Source organism: Lutjanus erythropterus, chromosome 11, assembly GCF_056507025.1.
Source record: "Lutjanus erythropterus isolate fLutEry1 chromosome 11, fLutEry1.hap2, whole genome shotgun sequence".
Lineage (NCBI taxonomy): Eukaryota > Metazoa > Chordata > Actinopteri > Lutjaniformes > Lutjanidae > Lutjanus > Lutjanus erythropterus.
The window spans coordinates 11,615,033-11,634,061 of record NC_139327.1 but is presented as its reverse complement, the minus strand read 5'-3'; the positions used below and the strand labels follow the sequence as shown (position 1 = coordinate 11,634,061).

General features: G+C 39.5%; 1 protein-coding gene across 1 annotated transcript in view; it reads left to right on the top strand.

The window, feature by feature from the left end:
• Window positions 1–19,029, top strand: part of specc1 (sperm antigen with calponin homology and coiled-coil domains 1) — a 94,065-nt gene that overhangs the window by 14,737 nt on the left and 60,299 nt on the right. The window contains exons 2-3 of the mRNA XM_084730803.1: window positions 4,962–5,158; window positions 5,285–5,420. Of these exons, the coding sequence (XP_084586929.1) occupies window positions 4,997–5,158; window positions 5,285–5,420 (298 nt within the window). The 5' untranslated portion in view covers window positions 4,962–4,996. The remainder of the gene's footprint in view (window positions 1–4,961; window positions 5,159–5,284; window positions 5,421–19,029) is intronic.

The following is a 19,029-nucleotide window of genomic DNA, read 5'->3' as shown; positions in this document are numbered from 1 at the left end:
TCAAAGAATGGTCAGGATTGGTTAGCTAGGATTTCCCTTCGTGATCTGAGGAGATTTGTGGTTGTGGCAGGATGACTCTGCCAAGTTACACAATCGTGCAGTGAATGTGTACATGTAAGATGGTATTTCCCCCATAACCCATATAGTAGTGGTTTTGTAAGGAATAATTATTGGTTTTGGCTAAACATCTGTCCCTATTTTGCTGAGCAGCAGTTCTACTGTAGGGTGCACCTTAAAATGATTATATATGTGGATCTTTTTCAATGAAACTATAAATGATACTTTTTCTACATAGCACTTCTATATTTATGTGTAAATGTATATGTGATGAAAATAGATAATGAAGTGTTGTAATGTAAATTTGTTGATCTTATTTGCTCTGATTTGGGAACTATTTACACTGTTAAGGAGGGTTGATCTTCATTCTGTGATGAAAGCACATTGTCTTCTCCCTCAGGGTTATGTCAGATCAGATGGCGTGTGAGAGATTGTTTCATCCAGGACCAAACAGATAACAGTTGGTCTTGAGTCCCATTCGTGTCTCCTTATCTCCTTTCAGCAGTCCAGTTCAACAGCAACTGTCAGAAATAAGCTGAGAAACTCTGCCACCGCTCTGTCCCATATTCAGCCTTTACATTCATCTTCCTGTTTTTTGAAGCAGTATAATTAAAGCAAAAGTACAACCCTTTACTTGTGGCTGTGGTGACTAGAAATTATATTTGGTTTTCTAATTGGGTATTTTTAAAGCAAATTCCATATTTAGCTTCCTACAAATCTTGTTTAAGCCACAATGTCGTCATCCTACATGCTTGTTTTCTCAGACCGTGGAAGCTATAGTGTAGGAAAATCCTGTCATCTTTGTTAGCTGAGATGCTGTTACCCGCACTCTGTCTTAACTCCTGGCTAGTTCAAGTTTAAAATACAACTGCCGTCTGTCTCTCAAAGATATTTGGGTTCCTAACTAGGCCGTTGCAAACTAAGTGGGACACAGTTCTGGCTCCTGAGAGTCATATCTCTGCAGAGGAATATGGAGAGGTCATATTTGCAGAACTGTGTCCTGCAGTGGTTCAAAGAAGGTGAACAAAGTGGATGAGACTTGAACTCAACAGGCTCTTGCTTTATAGAAGGTTTGCAATTTTAAAGGGTCATATTTTCAATCTTGACATTATTGTTTCACCATTGCCTGATTTATTTATTCCACAAGATGTTTGGTTATTGCTTCGTTCCCTTCTATTTCAAAACAGAAAATGTAACCTCAAGGGATACATCCTCAATTTTGCCGCACTTCCTCATTTCACCTATGCAAACATCAGAGCAGATGGTGAAGCAGGTCAAATGTGTGGTTCTGTAGCCTTGTAAACTGATCCAGAGGGAGGTGAGCCATTGTTGCTGAGGTGTTGGACTACCAGGCCAGACAGGAGTTAGTCACAGGATCTTGCCTAGAGAGGTCTTAGTATCATATGATGGGCCAGCAGGGAGACACACGCTCTTATAGGGGGGAAAAAGCACAAAGTGCGCTCAGTGTGTTCTTACCCAGATAAATTCTTAAGCATCCACAAATATTCTCTAATAAAATAGCAGTGTACAGTGTGACAAACTGTATGTTCTCTGCTGGGAACATTTTTCTGATGTGAATCCCCTGTATTGATGTAAGAGGTTAGTCCTCACACTGCTCTTAGTGTCATTGTAACATTATTTGTAAGGCTGCTTGCTATTGGTTACTGCAGAGGTTTACTTGTGGTCAATTGGTATCATTCAATGGCTGATGCTGATATTTAGAGAACAGGGCAGCCGTTGGAGGATATATAATGCCAATATAAAGACAAAGAGCAGGTCCTTTTAGATGGAATTTTTATTATAGAAACATATTGAGGTATGCAGTGGATTTCAGAATATGACTAGTGTTTAATGGAGAGCGGGGTACAGTATTTCATAAATAAAGCCCGACATATTAGCCCAATATTTATCTAATACGGCTATATCGGTTGCAGCATATATTTTGTCTGATATGCACCTACATAAAACCTGTTTTTTTTTAAACAGAACATAATACAGATTGTTTCTGTTTGTTTTATATTTAAATAATAAATAATAAATTCAGGTTTAATGCATACATATATTTATCTATGTTTTCTAATTCAAAAATATCAGTCAAAGTTTACTGTTGTTTTATTTGATGTTGTTTTGAATGACTCCATTTCGTGTAAAATGTAAAACGTCTTGCATTATGTATTTTTATAACAACTGTTTGATAAGCACTTTTGAGGAATCATTGCAAAAAAATATGTGTTAATGTACATATTCTAAATATTATAGTTTGTACAAAGAATAACAATGGATTTTTTAAAACTCCCTAATACCGACATAATATCTGCATTGGCACCAAAATAACAGTATCAGTCAGGCCCTCATCAGAACCAATGTCATTCAACTGCATTATTCTATACATTGTAATGTAATGTATATTTAACGCTAGCCAATAACCGTTTCATATTAGATTTGCTGTCATTTAGGATGACGAGAAACATGTTAACATCTAGACAAGACTCTGGCAATTGAGAAGACTTAAGGAAACGTTTACAACAACTGATAATTATAGTACAGGGCTTGAAACTAACTTTCACAACCTACTCAAAAAACCTGACGAGGGAGGGCAAACATTGTTCCAGTGCAGCCAGGCTTACACAGCTGTCTTCAGATGTATCTGCAGACATCTTTTGTTGATCAGTCTCATGAGCAGAGGAATGGAGTGATGCTATTTATCTCAAAATGCCAGATAATCAACCTGATTATTCGTCTGTCTCTAATTTCCACTTGCCCTGTTCTGAAATGTTGTTTGAACACTTTCAACATTTCAGTCATTCCAGCAAATAAGTATAAATAGTTTAGGGCAGAGAAAACAATTGTCCTCTCCAATAGCCCTGTCCAGTGTTAACTCATTCCTGTGCTTGCAGAGTCTAGAGGGTATCCCCATTAACAGCCCTGTGCTTCTCAGAGGCGGAAGATCAGGTTCCCCCATCCCTGATCAATGACTCAGGCGGTCCTCTGGGAGCTCAGAGCTCTTTACCAGTGCACACTCGCCTTGGTTAAGTGCACTTTTACCTCCTTCCATTTCCTAGAGCTGCTCTCTGCCCAGATGAGTACATTTCCTTCTGGACTTAAAATGCACACCTTTAACAGTCTTTGTGACCACATCCTGTTGGAGTTGGAAAATTGAAGCCATTATTTTGCTGCTTTTTAACTATATTCCTAACAGAGGAATGACAGTTGTGGCTGTAGCCGGCTGCATACTTCTACTAGATCTGTGCAGATAGTGCTGCATGTCGGTCAGTGCTGCTGCTTTGAACAAATCAGATAAGAAATTTGTTCTCTCTCCTCCCTCAAGCAGGAAGCAGTTTAGTGCTTTTGCTACTGAAAAACCTTAGCTGCCCTCAGAGGCAATTCTTGGCTGGTATATTTTGGTACAGCCACAAAATTTTACTAGGCTGTGCTAATACAGTATACAGTATTAGCATTAGTATAGTCTTATTCACATGAAGCAAAGGTGGACTGTCTATTATTCTGTATTCTGACAGTAGTTTACTTGAAAGGTTTAGAGCTATACTGCCCCACAAAGGAAAGAGGAGAAACTTCAGCTATGGTCTAAAATTTATTATTTGTCTTTTTTTCTTTTTCTTTTTTTAATATCTTTAATGAACAAGAACAGGTGGTCTAAAGGGTGCAGTTCAACGTCACAAATACATTGGTTATAAGCATTAAGGATTGCTTTACCATTTTCTTCAAGATAAACCGGGACACAGATCCATTATACATCAACTTGTATCTTCTAAAGACACATCTCCCTGCATGAGTACCTGTCTATGTGTCAATAGCAATGATCCAAAAAGGGTAACAGAAACCAAGTAAGGGTCAATCTACATAGGTGTCCAGGAGGAGGACACAACAGATTGACACCAAAGAGCAATGCACAAGAAGTCAAGTCATGCCTGTCCATCCGTTTCCGCATACTTCTCATTGCCTTCAGTTCAAACTTAGAGGAGGAGTTAATTGTACTCCGAAGAACAGATCCTTCCACTTCCATCTCAACAAAAAATACCTCCTATAATGTCAACATTTATGTTTATGATGTTACACAGATGGAAAGAAACCAGTATAAATTCAAATTCATGTTATCCCCTATCGTAACCATTTAATTCAGTAAATAGTAAATTTATCCAGCTGTTTCAACCTATAAACAAACAAAGAAACAGACAACACAAAAAATGCCAATCACCCCAGATGTACCCTCCAGCCCGCCAACTGGCCCTCCCACATGTCCCAGGGGGTATAAAATACACTTCATTAGGTGACAAGTAGTGTCGTGAAGTTAGAGATTTAATATGAAGAAAGAGGTCCCACGTTTTGTGAAGTTGTTTCTATCCACTCTAATTTTGTTGGGTTCTTTAATCAGCCATTTCCTAGTGAGAAAATACTTGTCCATTTGTACTTTTTGTTTGAATATTATTGAGCTGTGTAGTTTTAATGGGTGAATTGACTGTATTTATCTAATTACATGTGAGTGAGGCTAAAAATAAAGTTATCGACAAAGCTTACAGCAATGAGTTTTTATGGAAAGTCAAAAGCAGCTATTCAAAAGCCAGTTTGACACAGTATCACTCATCCTGTTGTTCTCAGAAACTTGTTTGTTGTTCAAATTGATTTCTAGTTAATGGAACATCGTGTTCATATTTCAGCAGTGTTCACTGGTGCCTCTGAGGCACATAGACAGTGTGGCTTAGTGGTTAAAGAGAGCAACCTTCAGTGAGACAATACTGAGCATCTGTTTTGGAAGAATCTGCCAACAAGCTTCAGGGGAGCTGTTCTGCTATACTGCAGTGAATACACAGACACAATACTGCTGTTGCTTTTCTTTATAATAACTATTCAATAGTGTCTTATACAATGATTTCCTCTCTTCTCAGGAATTCTCTCAGGTGTAGTTAGCTGAAGCGCAACCATGCTGAAAACGGGCGCCACCAAGGTGGGGCTGCCCAAGCCGGGACTCCAGGAGAGGGCCAAGCAGGCCTCCTTGGCCCCCTCTTCCTCCACCACCACCTCCACAGCCATGAAGACCTCCAGATCCTCCAACATGCTGGCCTCAGACCAGCGTCTCAGCAGAGTAAGTCACAAACCCACTACAATCTACTGCAGACTAACATGATGATACTTTACTTGAGTAATGTTATTGTATCATTGCAGATTATTAGACCTATATTGTTGATAGTAACAGCAGATGTGTTTCTAGCTGAAAAGAGCCAGCAGTGATGATGCCTTGACAAAGCCTGCCCTGGGAGCTGCTGCTTCAGGCTCCCGGATGAAGAAGACTGTGACCACTGGAGCCATCTCAGATCTTCCTGAGGCCCGCCCTCGCAGCCTGTCTGGTAAGGGACCACCACTCACAGATATCTTCAGATAACTAATTTCACAGGCTGAAAAGATGCAAAAGAGCTGTAATCTTTAGAAATTATGAATGTGATCTGCATTTTGTGTTAGAATTAAGAGATCGTCACAGTAATACACTATAAAAGTAGTGCAACTAACCACTTGTGACCACTAGAGGGCCACAGAACATCACTAAAGCTGCCTGCTGCAGCTCCCAGGTGCTGCTGGTAACTATTAGCCTGAGAGATGCTTCTCTTTATCCTTCACTCTTTTTTTCTTTCCTTGCTTTATTCATGTTCGGTTGGCACTGATGAGCTGCAGGTGGCTAAGGACTGTGGTTCTCAGGATTTTGGTCCAAAACTGAGAGACTGGATGCATTCATAGTCTGTTCCTCAGTCAACATCTGCTCAGCCGTGTGAACAGCAGGCTATGTTATGGATGACAAATGAGGAAACTTTTTCCTATTCAAGGAGAAGAGAGAGAGAAATAATGTTGTTGGTGTTTTTGGCTGGTCTTTTCAGGTTATTTTGCTTCAGTGTGTTTGTGTGTGCTTGTGTGCATGTACAGTAAGCGTTGATATATGTGGTGGTTTCAGCCACTAAGGTTTGTGTGTATTCACTCACTTATCATTTAAAACAACAAACACCCCAAAGCTCTGATGAAAGGAATCTTTTGCGATCATATGCTCTGTTAGGACATATGTTGTCATTGTATTAGCACACCCTCTTTTAGATAAACCCTTAAATTCCACTTAAACTGAAGATGTGAAGGTTAGCATTTAATTTCCTTCTCACTACTTTCTCATATAATTGTGCACATGAATGAAAATAGTCCTGAATACTGTTGGAAATGCACCTTACCAACCTCACCAAGCTGAACAGACCCTTTTTTCACAGCTGCCATTTTGACATGAAATAGTGTAAACACAGGTGTTAGCAATGATACTAATTAGTGTTCCATTCTATTCAGGTCAAATGAAAGAAAGTCTGATAGAAATAAAGGGCTTGTTACATTCACTGTATCAATCTCAATATGGCTGACATGAAAAGGTCTATAAGGTAACCGGGGTGTAATGATACATCAGTCTGGATCGATATATCATCTTTAAGACACGTTTATTTTGAAAATCACATGGCATGTCTGTGTCATAAATGTCTGGAGGAGTTCAGTCATAAAACTTTTAAATCATAATTTAGGTACTTTTTGTGAGGTGACTTAAATGTAACTGAATGTGTTCGAATCGAGAGAAACTTGTATTGTGGCAGACTTTACGATATTGGAAAAAATGTATTGTTATCCAAAGAATCACTATCATATTGTATCATAATGAAACTGATTGATTTACACCCTTGTGATTTATATCCCTGTAAGGTAAGGAGGGGCAGACATCCCAGTTATCCCAAGTATTTTTTTTTCCTTTTATTTTGACAGTGACAGCTGAAGATATGACAGGAAAGAGGGTAGAGAGAAAGGTGATGACATGCAGCAAATAGGCTGCAGGTGGGAGTTGAACCGGTGGCCACTGCAGAGAACTAACAGCCCCAGTGTGCTCCACCGATCGAGCCACAGGGGGGCACCCCAAGTATTTTGTTGGCTTTATAAAAGTAAAAATTAAGATATGATCTTGGGAATAATAATTATTGATAATTTTTAATGACTGTTTTTTCATAAAGAATAAAAAAGTCTGAACTTAACCACTTCATTTTGAATTTAACTGCCTTACATTGAATTTAGCCACTTTATTTACCAAGGCACACAAGTAATAGACGTAAAAAAAACAACTAAAACTGCCCTACTAAACTAGGACTAAACTGTCTTTTTTTATTCACAATACTTATCTTCTCAGTCCATGCTGTTTCTGTTGTTGTGTTGGATGTTGATAGTGCAACTGGGCAAAATACCAGTTAAATGATTGGCTATATGGGTGTCACTTGCAGCATGCTCCATTATCAAGAGATATAACAGGTTTAATTATGTACAGTATTTTTCAAAATTATTTGTCACTGTGCTTGAAAGTACCATATATTTCCCAGTTTGGCCAGTACAGTCAAAATATGAAGGTACGTTACTTGCACAATGTCCATTTCCATCGCCCCTTTTGCCCCTTTCCTACCAACTAATATGTCTGATATATTTTTCAAAAACCAGTTACTTCACATGTAGAATGTTTAAGGTCTTTTAGTTGAGGTTTCATACACATGAAAAAAGTTAGGATTTAAGATGATTTACAGTGCAGTCAATTTCCAGCTGTGTTCATTTCAGTTGCTGTCTTCACTCTAGTAGTCAGCACAGTATAGCTGTGAAACGTAATTGCTTTATTTATGTTAATTTCTGTTACCATCGTGTTTAGACCTGTAGACACCTGTTAAGGTGTCACATCTCACTTGACACAATGAAGGCATGTAGACCTTTATGGCTCTTGTGTTGCTTATGAAAGCCAGATGAAGGGTAGAGCTACCTGACAGACTAGAGCTATTTAATAATATACTTCCTTAGTCGCAAATGGGACAAATACTACCGACTGCTGTTGTTTTAGTTTTGTGTTCCATACTATCCATATTCACTAGGCACAGTCACTGAGAATACTGTACATTATCAACAGAATATCATGTTGTGAAAAACAGTATTTTTTGTTATCTTTTAACTTGTGTGTTGATACTGTACTTTGTATGAGTGAGGCACACCACTGGATAAACAGAGCAACTACAAATATACTTGATAGCAAAACATGTATTACATGTAGGATAAATATGGTGGTAGATAATGACAGGGATTTGTTTGCAGTAATTAATGTTTTTCACAGCACATCCTTGTGTGAAAATCCTCCGTGAGGGAGATAGCTGTGTTTGTTTATGGCGGTCGTCCACGCAGTGTGTAGATGCTGTGCTCCAGTGAAATTCTTCTTCAAAGGGTTGCTGTGCTGAAGCGAAGATAATTGAATTCTACTTGACAAAAGACTCCAGAGGAGCTGAGAAACCACGGCCAAGTGAGGCTCTCGGTTCTTTCAAACACAATTAAACCATGATCAGCTTTCAGCGGATTGGGCTCTAATTAACCAAAGTTTGGTTTTTCAAAGTGTTTTCACACCCAAGGACAAGAGAAGATTCCCACTTTGTGCTGTTCATGATAAATTCATTACTCCTCAAGTATTTCTTCTGGCCTAGTTTTGCTAGTCAACTTCTGGTAGCCAACCAAATTTGAGGACGGGAATATTGTTAAATAATTCTTGGTCATAAAGAAAACATCTTCTAAAATAGGGCAGAGTTGTGATGTTACATAGCTGCAATTTGCATCAGGCAGAGTGGTATCTTATGTTGAGCTTGTTTTGCATTCCAGTGTCTGATCTTAAGCAGGGTATTTGCCATCACTGCAGGAGCAAAATCATATGTCAGATGTTGTATTATTTTTCTCTAAAAAAAAAAAGTTATCCTTTCTGTCTTAGCTTCAGACAAACTTATTCAACCAAGTTTATGTGTCCAAATAAAAAAAAAATAATGATTTGATCTCATCTAAATAATTTCACTGAATTTACAATTGCTCACTTATTCTTGATAATCATAATAATTACCCACTATCTGAATGAAACACCTTCAATATATATTAACTAGCATGTCCTGTTTTTGCATATAACTATAGGACACCTGTGACAAGAGCGGTAGCTTTTACTCAACGTGACGTTCCCATCAGGCAGTCTGTATTGTTCTGCACCTGGGCTGGGACTCTGCACCACTGTATGTCAAGGCATATGACGACAGACAATGAATGGATATGTCAAACAGGTCTCAAAAATCTAGTTAGTCAACAAGTGGAAAATCAAACCTGACACCTGAAAGAGCAGTGATGGTTAACCATGCATTCTAGCAGTGGCAATCATCATTTAGTCTGCTGCTCTCAGTTCTTACTCACCACGCCTGTCCTGAGAATTCTGCTCAAATATCCACACAGGGGAAATGCCATGATTTGAATATAAATTGGGGTGGTGATCTGTGGTATTTTGAACTCTTGATGTTGAGATGTAACACTCTGAAATGTCTCCAGTGTTCATATTTGTTGACATGGAAGGGAAGTCTCTGAAGTAAAATCTGTTTTTTTGGTGAGGAGAAAATTCAAAAATTAGGAATTCACTTTATGACACTTTGTGATAAACAGAATACTGAGATGTGTCTTCAGGCTAGTGTCGTCAGGTTGGTCATAAACAGATGAGCTTTTCCCCAGTTGGTATGTAACATTATACCCTGACAGAAAGCAATCAGGACTCACCGGGCTCTATGGCACTCTGAAGTAGGACTGTCATCATAACCGTCAGGCAGTAATTGAGTCTTTTCTCAGAGGCCGTCCAAGTACATTCTGTGACAAGACTGTGAATGCATGACAGAATCCTTACTGAGCACTGAAAACATACTTTTACTTAAGGGAACAGTGTTCAGGATTTAGCAGCATTTAGCTGTGAGATTTGAAATTGCAACCAACTGAATACTGCATGCCTTACTTTCCCCTAAGAGGTTTGTGCGTGTACCTACAGTGGCTCTGTAACCCACAAACAACACGAAAAACCCACTCTAGAGACTTGGTTTATCCATTCTGGGCAACTGTAGAAACATGGCGACACAGCATGGCAGCCTCACACCCTCTGTAAATATAAATGTCTCATTTTAAAGTAAAAAACACAACAATGCTTACTTTCATACACCAATGAAGCATGCTTATGAATATTATTTTATATATTGCTAGTCTGCCCCTAAATCTTACATATTGGACCTTTTAAGTTGTATGGAGTCAAAAAAAATTTAAGCAATCCACCTCCATTTTTCCACTCCATAATTGACAAATACAGTATGTCATGTTGTTTTGCACTGTTCTTATACTTGTACTATTGTACTTGCATTTCATGCAGCTATTAAATCAATGCTAATTTAATGTAGGAATGAGGACTTCAGTGGTGAGAATCTGCATCATTTATTTTCTCAAGTTTTATCAGAACTAGGTCAAATGTGCCTGAGATGCTGTGCATATATGGAAAAGCCTAACCCTAACAAGCAATGGAGGATCCTTCTTTTGCTAAACAGTGACATTTAAAAAAAAAAAAAAAAAAAAAAAAAAAAACTGTACCACTGTGAGGACACACAACATCTGATTTGTGCAAGAGTCAGTCTGCTTAGCCTGCAACTAATGATCATTTTTATTATCAATTAATGTGGTAACATTACACTTAAAGACATTGATTTTTTTTCATTTTTTTTTTAGTTGGCATAATATGTTTTACTACTGACCCTGTTCATAGCAGTACTTTATTAATTACAAACACACTAAAACAAATATTTTCATGATTAATCATTTAGTCTACTAATATCAACAAATTGGACTATGGGACATTGAACATTTTTCACAAAGTGACGTCTTTAAATTGCTTCTGTTGTCCATCCAACAGTCCAAAACCCAAAGACTCTTCATTTACCATCATAAATGACAAAGAAAAGCAGCAAATCATTACATTTAAGAAGCTGGAACTAGCAAATGTTTGACATTTTTGCTTGAAAAATTACTGAAATGATTAATCAATTATCAGAATAGTTGTCAATTAATTTTATTTAAAATGACTGATTAACTGACTGACTAATCCATTAATCATTCTAGTGCTGCAGTGATCTTAAGTCATGTCATTTATCTGTACTATCCTCTGTGCTTTATCTGTACTACCCTCTCTGTGAACAAGATTGCCCACATTAGGTAGAAGCTGCCATTTTTATTCTAATCTTTGAAAATATTTTCATGGTTGCTCATCTGTTTCCAACTACATATCAACTATGCAGCTCTGGGTTTTGTACCGCGAATGACAGCTCTCAATGTAGTCACTAATCTTGCATGTAAAAGACTTGTCTTTATGTAAGACTTCAAGTCAAGTTCATAGGATGCACACACACACATGCACAGTAATGGCTATAACGGTCCCCTGACTGACAGTCTGACCCCACCCTTGCCTGCCCTCACAGCATGCCGTGCTAATGAGTCAAAACTGTTATTTTTGCTAATGGAGTCCTGTCCCTCTCCCAGTTGGTACTTAACCAACTCTACCATGCTGTCAGACAATGGGTTAAAACCCAGCCTCATCCTGATGACTTATTTAAAACACCTCATCAATAATTCAATAAAGCTTTCACTAGGAGAGGAGTCCCTGTGGAGCGGCAAGGAGAAGAGACAGAAGGAGATAAGAGTGTCCTGCTCTATAAATAACAAGGCTGATGGGGGTGACTGCAGGGCATAACTTTACAAATGGGCACTTCATTGACAGGCACTTTTTTTTTTTTTTTTAATCTGTTTAGTCGATGCTTTCATATTGATCATTAATGTTTGCGTGAGTAGAGTTTAGCTCAACATAAGTGTCTTTCAGTGAGTCTTTTCCATGTCACTGAAGTACACTTATTTCTTCAAGCACTTTGAGACACACAGTTAATTAAATTGCACAGCTTCAGCATTACTCCAGCTCTACTGGTACTTAACCCTCATTTTGCACCCACAGTCACAGATAGGTGTGGAGAGTACTTTACAGTGGTGTTGCATTTCTATAATTATCACAATGGAGATGCAGGTGTGTTGTACTAGGCGACTAACGCAGATTCAGACTGCCAGCCTCAAGCAGAGATGAGGGACAGGCTACAGACGCCTCATAAGCCCATTTCTTTCTTACATCACACCTGCAGTTTTTTTTTTAAATTTCAAACTTGCAGCCTTCAGCTCCAAATGACTCTGACTCAAGCACTGCTTAAATCTACAATATGGAAGATATGGCCCAAACATGATCAACATAATGTGAAAAAGTAACAATTATGCCATTATATCAAAGATGTATTGTGCTGCAGAGACATCTACTGAAGTTAGCATGCTAACCAACTAGCCCCATCCCATCCTTTCTGGTAATACCACTTTGTGTCTCTAGAAGCAATTGTCTGATCTCCTGTTGTTTAAGCTGGGAGATATACTGTATATGAGCAGTGAATTTGTCTGTAATATGTCTGTAATTTTAAATACATCTTCCGACCCCTTCTGAATTTAAGTTTCTTTCTTTTGCCGAACTAAGAAGAGCTTTGTTAAGTAATCGTATTATACACTTCATCAGACTTGACAGAAACAAAATGAAGCTCACCAAAAATGTCTTGGTTTGAAATAAGTCCGCCACTTTTTAAATGTGAAAATATTCAGGCTTTCCACTGCCTCATTGATGTTCGACTTCTCTGTTCATCCTCTTCGCTTGATGCCTCTCTTGTTCCTGCCTCTGTTGATCTCTGAAGCTGTGTTCGGTTTTGGTCCAGCCACATTCACTTAGACACTGCTGGGCCTGATTCTGTTGCAAACACCTAACTGAGGCTAATGGCTAACTGAGCTAACAGCAGCTAGTAACTACAGCCAAAGATAGTTACAGCAATGAGTACAGTGAGCAGCAGTCAGTGGTAACTCTGATGATTTGTAGCTCTACTCTCAGCTTTGTTTGGAGTTAGCTTCAACATGGTATCTTACACATCGCTTCTTTAACACAATTTATCAGACTTTGCACAGCTCCCTCTGGAGACACAAAAGCCTAGATACAGTACAACACTGGGCATGAACATGAAGTTCCCCTAAGGACCAAATCTGTGTGACTGCTATAATGACTACTACTTGGTCTTTCAGTGGTTGTACCTCAGATGGTAGATTTGAAGTGCCAGCAGAACTAGCCCCACAATAATAAAGACTATCATGATAAATTGTATTAAAAAAAAGTTAAAATATACTTGTAATACAAATAGCAAGTGTAGCATTTCTGTTCAGTCCATTTGGAGCTCCATCATTTAAAATATAATACAAAACTACAATAAAGTACAAAACTATATCATACTAAATTCAGCTGGGACCTCAGTGTAGTTCCCTTCAAAGCTTTGAAGCTTGTCTTTCTGTATTTTATGGCTGACCCAGAAGGGATCAAGATACTTCTAATCATATCTAATCATATTTTCTTTACCCACATTTAATGATCTATTCCCTGTTCTATTTTGGAATGTTTGGTCTAGTATCACTCTTTGCCTTTAGGTAAAAGTTTAGAATAAATATGTTGAGTCTTTGACAAGAATTTGCAGATTTGAAAACACATGCATCTGCCAGTTTTACTGCTGCATGCTGTCATTCTCCTGACTGACATCCGTCACTGCAATACTGTCACTTCATGAATCTCACTCAGCAATACGACAAGCGTGAACAATCAGGATCAGCTCAGCTTAACTAAGAAGTGTCAAACTCTCTCATGCCTCAACCTTCACTTTTCTGTCTGAAGAAGGGCCTGCACCCGAAATTTCACACAGTAGTATATTAATGAATGTTCATGAGAGCATTATCTAGTGTGCAGACTATTTTTCCTTTTTTGGCTTTCTGTCCTCCTCACCTGTGAAGGACATATAGAGATAATGTTTCATCATTCTTCTCTAGTAATAGTTTTGTTGTCATGAATGCTACTGGTAAAGGACCGTTGTTTGATGCTGGTTACTATACGCTGATTCGAACACATCTTGTGTGCTCTTTCTGTTCTCATAAAGGCAAAGTATAGCAGGCCAAAGTTTTCAGAAGACCAAATGTATTTTCTGCTGTGTCATTCCCCGAATATCCATCAACCAAACACAGGACGTTGTTTTCATTAACCTCCAGCCTCTGCAGGATGAAAGGTCTGCTGTCAGTGAGTGATGAGATGAGGTTTCTCTCCAATTGTTCGCCATATGTGAGGTTTGCTAGCCTCACCAGATGGACTATGACTTTTTATTTGCTATTAATCAGCTCGTAGCTTGTATCATTTCCTCAAGCACCAATTTACCGCCAGGAGAGAGGGAAGATGATGTATGATGCAAGTGTCAGTTGACCTTAGTTAACAGTCACATTGACGCTGCACAGAGAGACTCAGGTGTGCTAGGAATATTATGGACCCAGAGTGTGTGTGTGCATGTGAGTTTTGCTATACACAACTCAGACACCAGACTCCAGACACCAGTAACATGTGGTCCCAGCAGGACGCTGTCTGTCTGTGTGTGTCAGTGTTTGGGAGGCAGGAGGAGACAGAGGTATAGTCCTTGAGCTCCACATATCTGTCAGATGAATTAATCAAACAAGCCTCAGCCCACTGGGACACCTCAGCCTGCACAAGCACTCAGCCATGACAGACACACTCTGACACGTGCAGTAGAAAGACATACATGCATGTCTGCACAAATATATATGCAAAACTCACCCACGCCTTTACCATTTATGTCCCCCATACTGCCCTGTCAAAGTCTAGAGTTTATTTCAACCGTCTAACTATACATTTTCTGACTTACTAAATGGCGTCTTACTAAAAATGTCAATAATCTGACATGAAATTTTACTAGTTTTAATATGATTTTATCTATTTAAAATTTATTTTTTTGCTTCTTCAGAGTCTATAGTTGTGCCTGAAATGCTATTTAGTACTCTAAAACAGTTGTGCATCTCCAACCGACAAGGAGGCTTTCTAAGAGAGATGTGATACAGACAGAGCATTGCATCTGAAAAGATACGTATTGCTGTTTATTTACACAAAAGTATGTTAAAAGATACGGATTTTGGGTATGGAGTGCATAGTATGGGATTTCATCCACAGTGTCTGATCAACGTCCATAGCAACAGTCTGTTATTCATATCAATGCTCCACTCTTCAGAAATAACAGATGTTATAATGCCATAATTGACCAATCAGAATATGTAGCAGAGAATTTAACAAAGCCGTGTAATGCAGTGTGATAATGCACTCCTCTATTTTATTATGCATGCAGTGTAAAAAGGAGTAGGAAGCAGGAATAGCTTCACTCCTACTCAGTATAGTGCATCCAAAGGGTTTGCTTCAAAAGCCAGAATTAACACTACATCTCCGTATCTGGCACCAACTCAGACATAAACACACCTGGCCTCTTTTAGGTTTGTTGACCAGAGTTTTGGCATCAAGTTTGAAATTCCTTTCTTGAGACACTTGTGACCCCAGCAAGTCCCCTAAAGATGCAAGACAGAGAGAAATGGTCTTGCCAGATCTCAAAAGAGGCCTGTTGGGCCCACAGAGATGGACGTCCTGCGGTGAGGAGAACATTCTTAGCTGGATTAGAGGCATGTTTGTTTACTAAGGTAGATGTGCTGCTCCAAGATGAGAGGAGAGAAGAACGCTGAGAAAGGGAGAGAGGAAAACATACCAACAGTTTATGCAACATTCATAAGGCATGAAAAGGCTTGGAAGCGGCCATGTACAGTATTGTATCACAGAGTTGAAAATTCAACCTGACGCGGGTAAAATCATGCAGAACACTAGACCTTCCTTACAGCTACCGGAGAATGTTTTTAAAAGGCTTTTCTGGCTGGAGCTTAGACTGTTTTGCATCAAATACAGACATATTGAGCGTCAGCTACATCTCTACCTGCTCATTGCTTTAGTATTGCAAATATTCGTTTATTTCCATGGTTCTCAGCAGTGAACATGAAGGAAATAAGCTGGTAGTTGGTGAGCTTATGCAACAGAGACGCTCGTCCTACTAAAAATACCAGTGCTTATCTGTGTCAAGTACGGCTTTAAAAAATTGATGATGCAGCGAAGCTGAATTTTAATTTCTGATAAATAGTACTTCATACAGATTTGTGCCCTTATGCAACAGAGATTTCCTTTTGGACCAGCACAGTGCAGCACAGCATACTGTGTGTCATGGACACTCAGATAATGTAACATAGTGCAGTCTCATTGTATTACTGTAATTGTATTACTGAGGTTGGATGGAACACAACGGCTGTCTCTTCAGGGAAGAGAAATAAATAAATAAAAGAAATAATCTATTTGTGCATTATTTTAATCACTGAAATTGGTATACTATAACTGTGGTAAAGAAGTATTTGTGGCCCATAAATAAACTAATTATGTTCCTAAAAAATGAATTAATGAGATCAATTTGTAGAAGAGTAGTTTCTGACTTCCTTGTGTTTTGGCCAGACTTCCATGACAGGTTCTTAAAGGAATAGTTAGGATCATTTGATCATTTGTATGCAGTACTAATCATAAGTCTGCAGTACTTGCAGTAGATGAAGGTTGACACACCCAGTTTGAAAAAGCATGGAGGATGACCATCATGGAAGCTAAGCAATGAATGGCTGTGAACAGGGTCAACAGCAAAACATATTTTATCTAAAAAAATCAATATTGGTTTTAGTATATGCTATATTTAGAACATTTTCACTGCTTTGCCATCAGACCTCCTTTTCTGATGGGAAACTGCTGTTATATAGGCCAAACATTGCTTTCTCTCACTCAACCAGACTCCTTTGGCAAAACTGGTAATTTTACCTTGCAGAACATGGGATTTGCTGGTCTAGTGCTGGCTTGATCTGTTAGGTTGTTTGTGTTATTATGTGAACTAACCTTTTAAACCCTCAAGACACCAAATAACAGAAACAAACTAACCAATCATGGCAGTGGTAGACCAACAGCTGTCATGTTCTGCAAGGTAAAGTGACAGATTTTGCCTGTGGAGTTTGGTTGATTTGGAGAGAATGATATTTGATTTATGTAACGCCCCTTTCATGTTGGAATTGGCTGTCTGACCACAAAGTAAAAAAGTGAAAATATACTAAATAATACATATACTTAAACTGATATTGATGTGTTTTTTAAGGTGGCTAAAAATATTTTTGCTTGCTTAGCGGGTCCTCCTGTTGGTTCTTCAAACTAGGGGTGTGCCAACTGCCATCTACTGTAAGAGATACACTGACTATCAATTAGTACCTCATAGAACCCCTCTTTAAAGAATTCAAACTATCATGTTATTGATTTTCCTGATAACTGTACAAAGGTGCAAAAACACAAGAGACCAGTACAACTGAAAATGACAAGTCATTCTCTCGTCCAACTTGGGTTCTGCATGTAGCTCCTGCCATCATTAATATTTAACACATGCATACATTGTGAATGAGAAAGGACAGAAAATAACAAGCGCCCCTCTCACTAGCTCCACAAAACCCCAACAGAACTAGCACACTACCCTCGATCTTTATACACATAGGCGCACACAAATGCTATTGTTCCCTGCTGGGTGCTCTGTGGAGAGGCTGATATGGCAAGCCCGGGGTGGCCTCTTATCCCCCAGACCAGCTTCTCCTCTCTCCATTTATGAAGACTTTTGTTGGGAAATTGCAGATGTGATTTAGTAAGGGGGTAGACTGTGCGTGAGGTCCCAGGCTGCAAGTTCCCTTAGCAAGAAAAGACAAGAGCTGCACTGTCACCTTGTGCCAAAAATAAAAGAATAGTGCCTTTCCCTTTCCTCCTACTCCTCTTTCCTTCCTTCTTCCCCCCACCCTCCCTCTCTCTTTACTCACTCGTCCTTTGAATACCAGTGAGAGGGACGGTTCATCTCACCATTGTTCAACTGGTATTGGTGAGAGTAAACTGGCTGGCAGTAGTGGGGAGGAGGTGTGTTAAAGTGTGTGTGGCCTGGGAAGCCACTCCTCCTCCGAGCTGATTCCAGTCATCACAGCAATAATGAAGTGCACACAGCACTGCCTGCCCACCCGCCTGCCAGTGTGACATACTGTCACCGTTCTGGAGGACACGCACACTCGCACACATTCAGACATACACACACTCCCAGGCAGTCACTCACTGACAGGACACGCAGCCTGTTTCCTCACACACGCACACACACACACACACACACACACACACACACACACAAACACACACACAAACACACACACACACACACAGTCCCGGGAAGAAGTGGAGAGGAGACACAAGGACCAGAAGGAGGGAAGAATAAGAAGAATTTAATGTCTCGTATGGTCTGACCGGAGCTGGTTGTGGGAGACAAAAACCCCGACACTCACACACACACACCTCTCCCTCGCAGCCACGGATTCTTGGATTAGTCCGCCCCGGTGTGGAGAGTGGGAGTCGCGGAGCGGACCAACATGGGGAACCAGGCGGGGAGACAGGAGGAAACAGAGCCAGGTCTGCTTCTGTTGTACCATGGTTTGCCTCAGCATCACTTATGTCTCTTTGTGTCTGTCTGTCTGTGTTGACGTAAAAGCCAATGGCATACATTAGCTAAATACAATAGATGTGAGCTAATCTTCTGTCATGTCGTGTCTGAGTACATCTTGAAGTCCTGACTAATGAGTACTGACACCAACAGAGCTCTGTCTGATTCATATGCCCTGGAGTTATAGAAGCTGTTTAGACGGGTTAGAAGAAGTTAGTTGTTCTACTGTCTTGTGCAGTTATTTGTGTGAGCATGTCCTCAATTTCAGGGTCTGTAGTTATGTATCTGGTATGTTGTGTGTCTGTACAGGTCTGTATGTATGAATACGTTTGCACCTGTGTGTAGATTATAGGGAGTTGGGCGGGAAGAAAGTGCTGAGTGAGATTTGCCTGACAGTAAGCATGAGGGAACCTGCCAGATGAGATGGTATCATCAGTCTCATGCTCACATCTCTCCACTGCCCGGAGCTCACTGCGTCTCACTAAGATTTCCATTTCAAAGTCGCTCTGAACTGCACTCAGCAGCAACTTCACTTCACACTCATCGAAACACAACCAAGCTCTTCCAC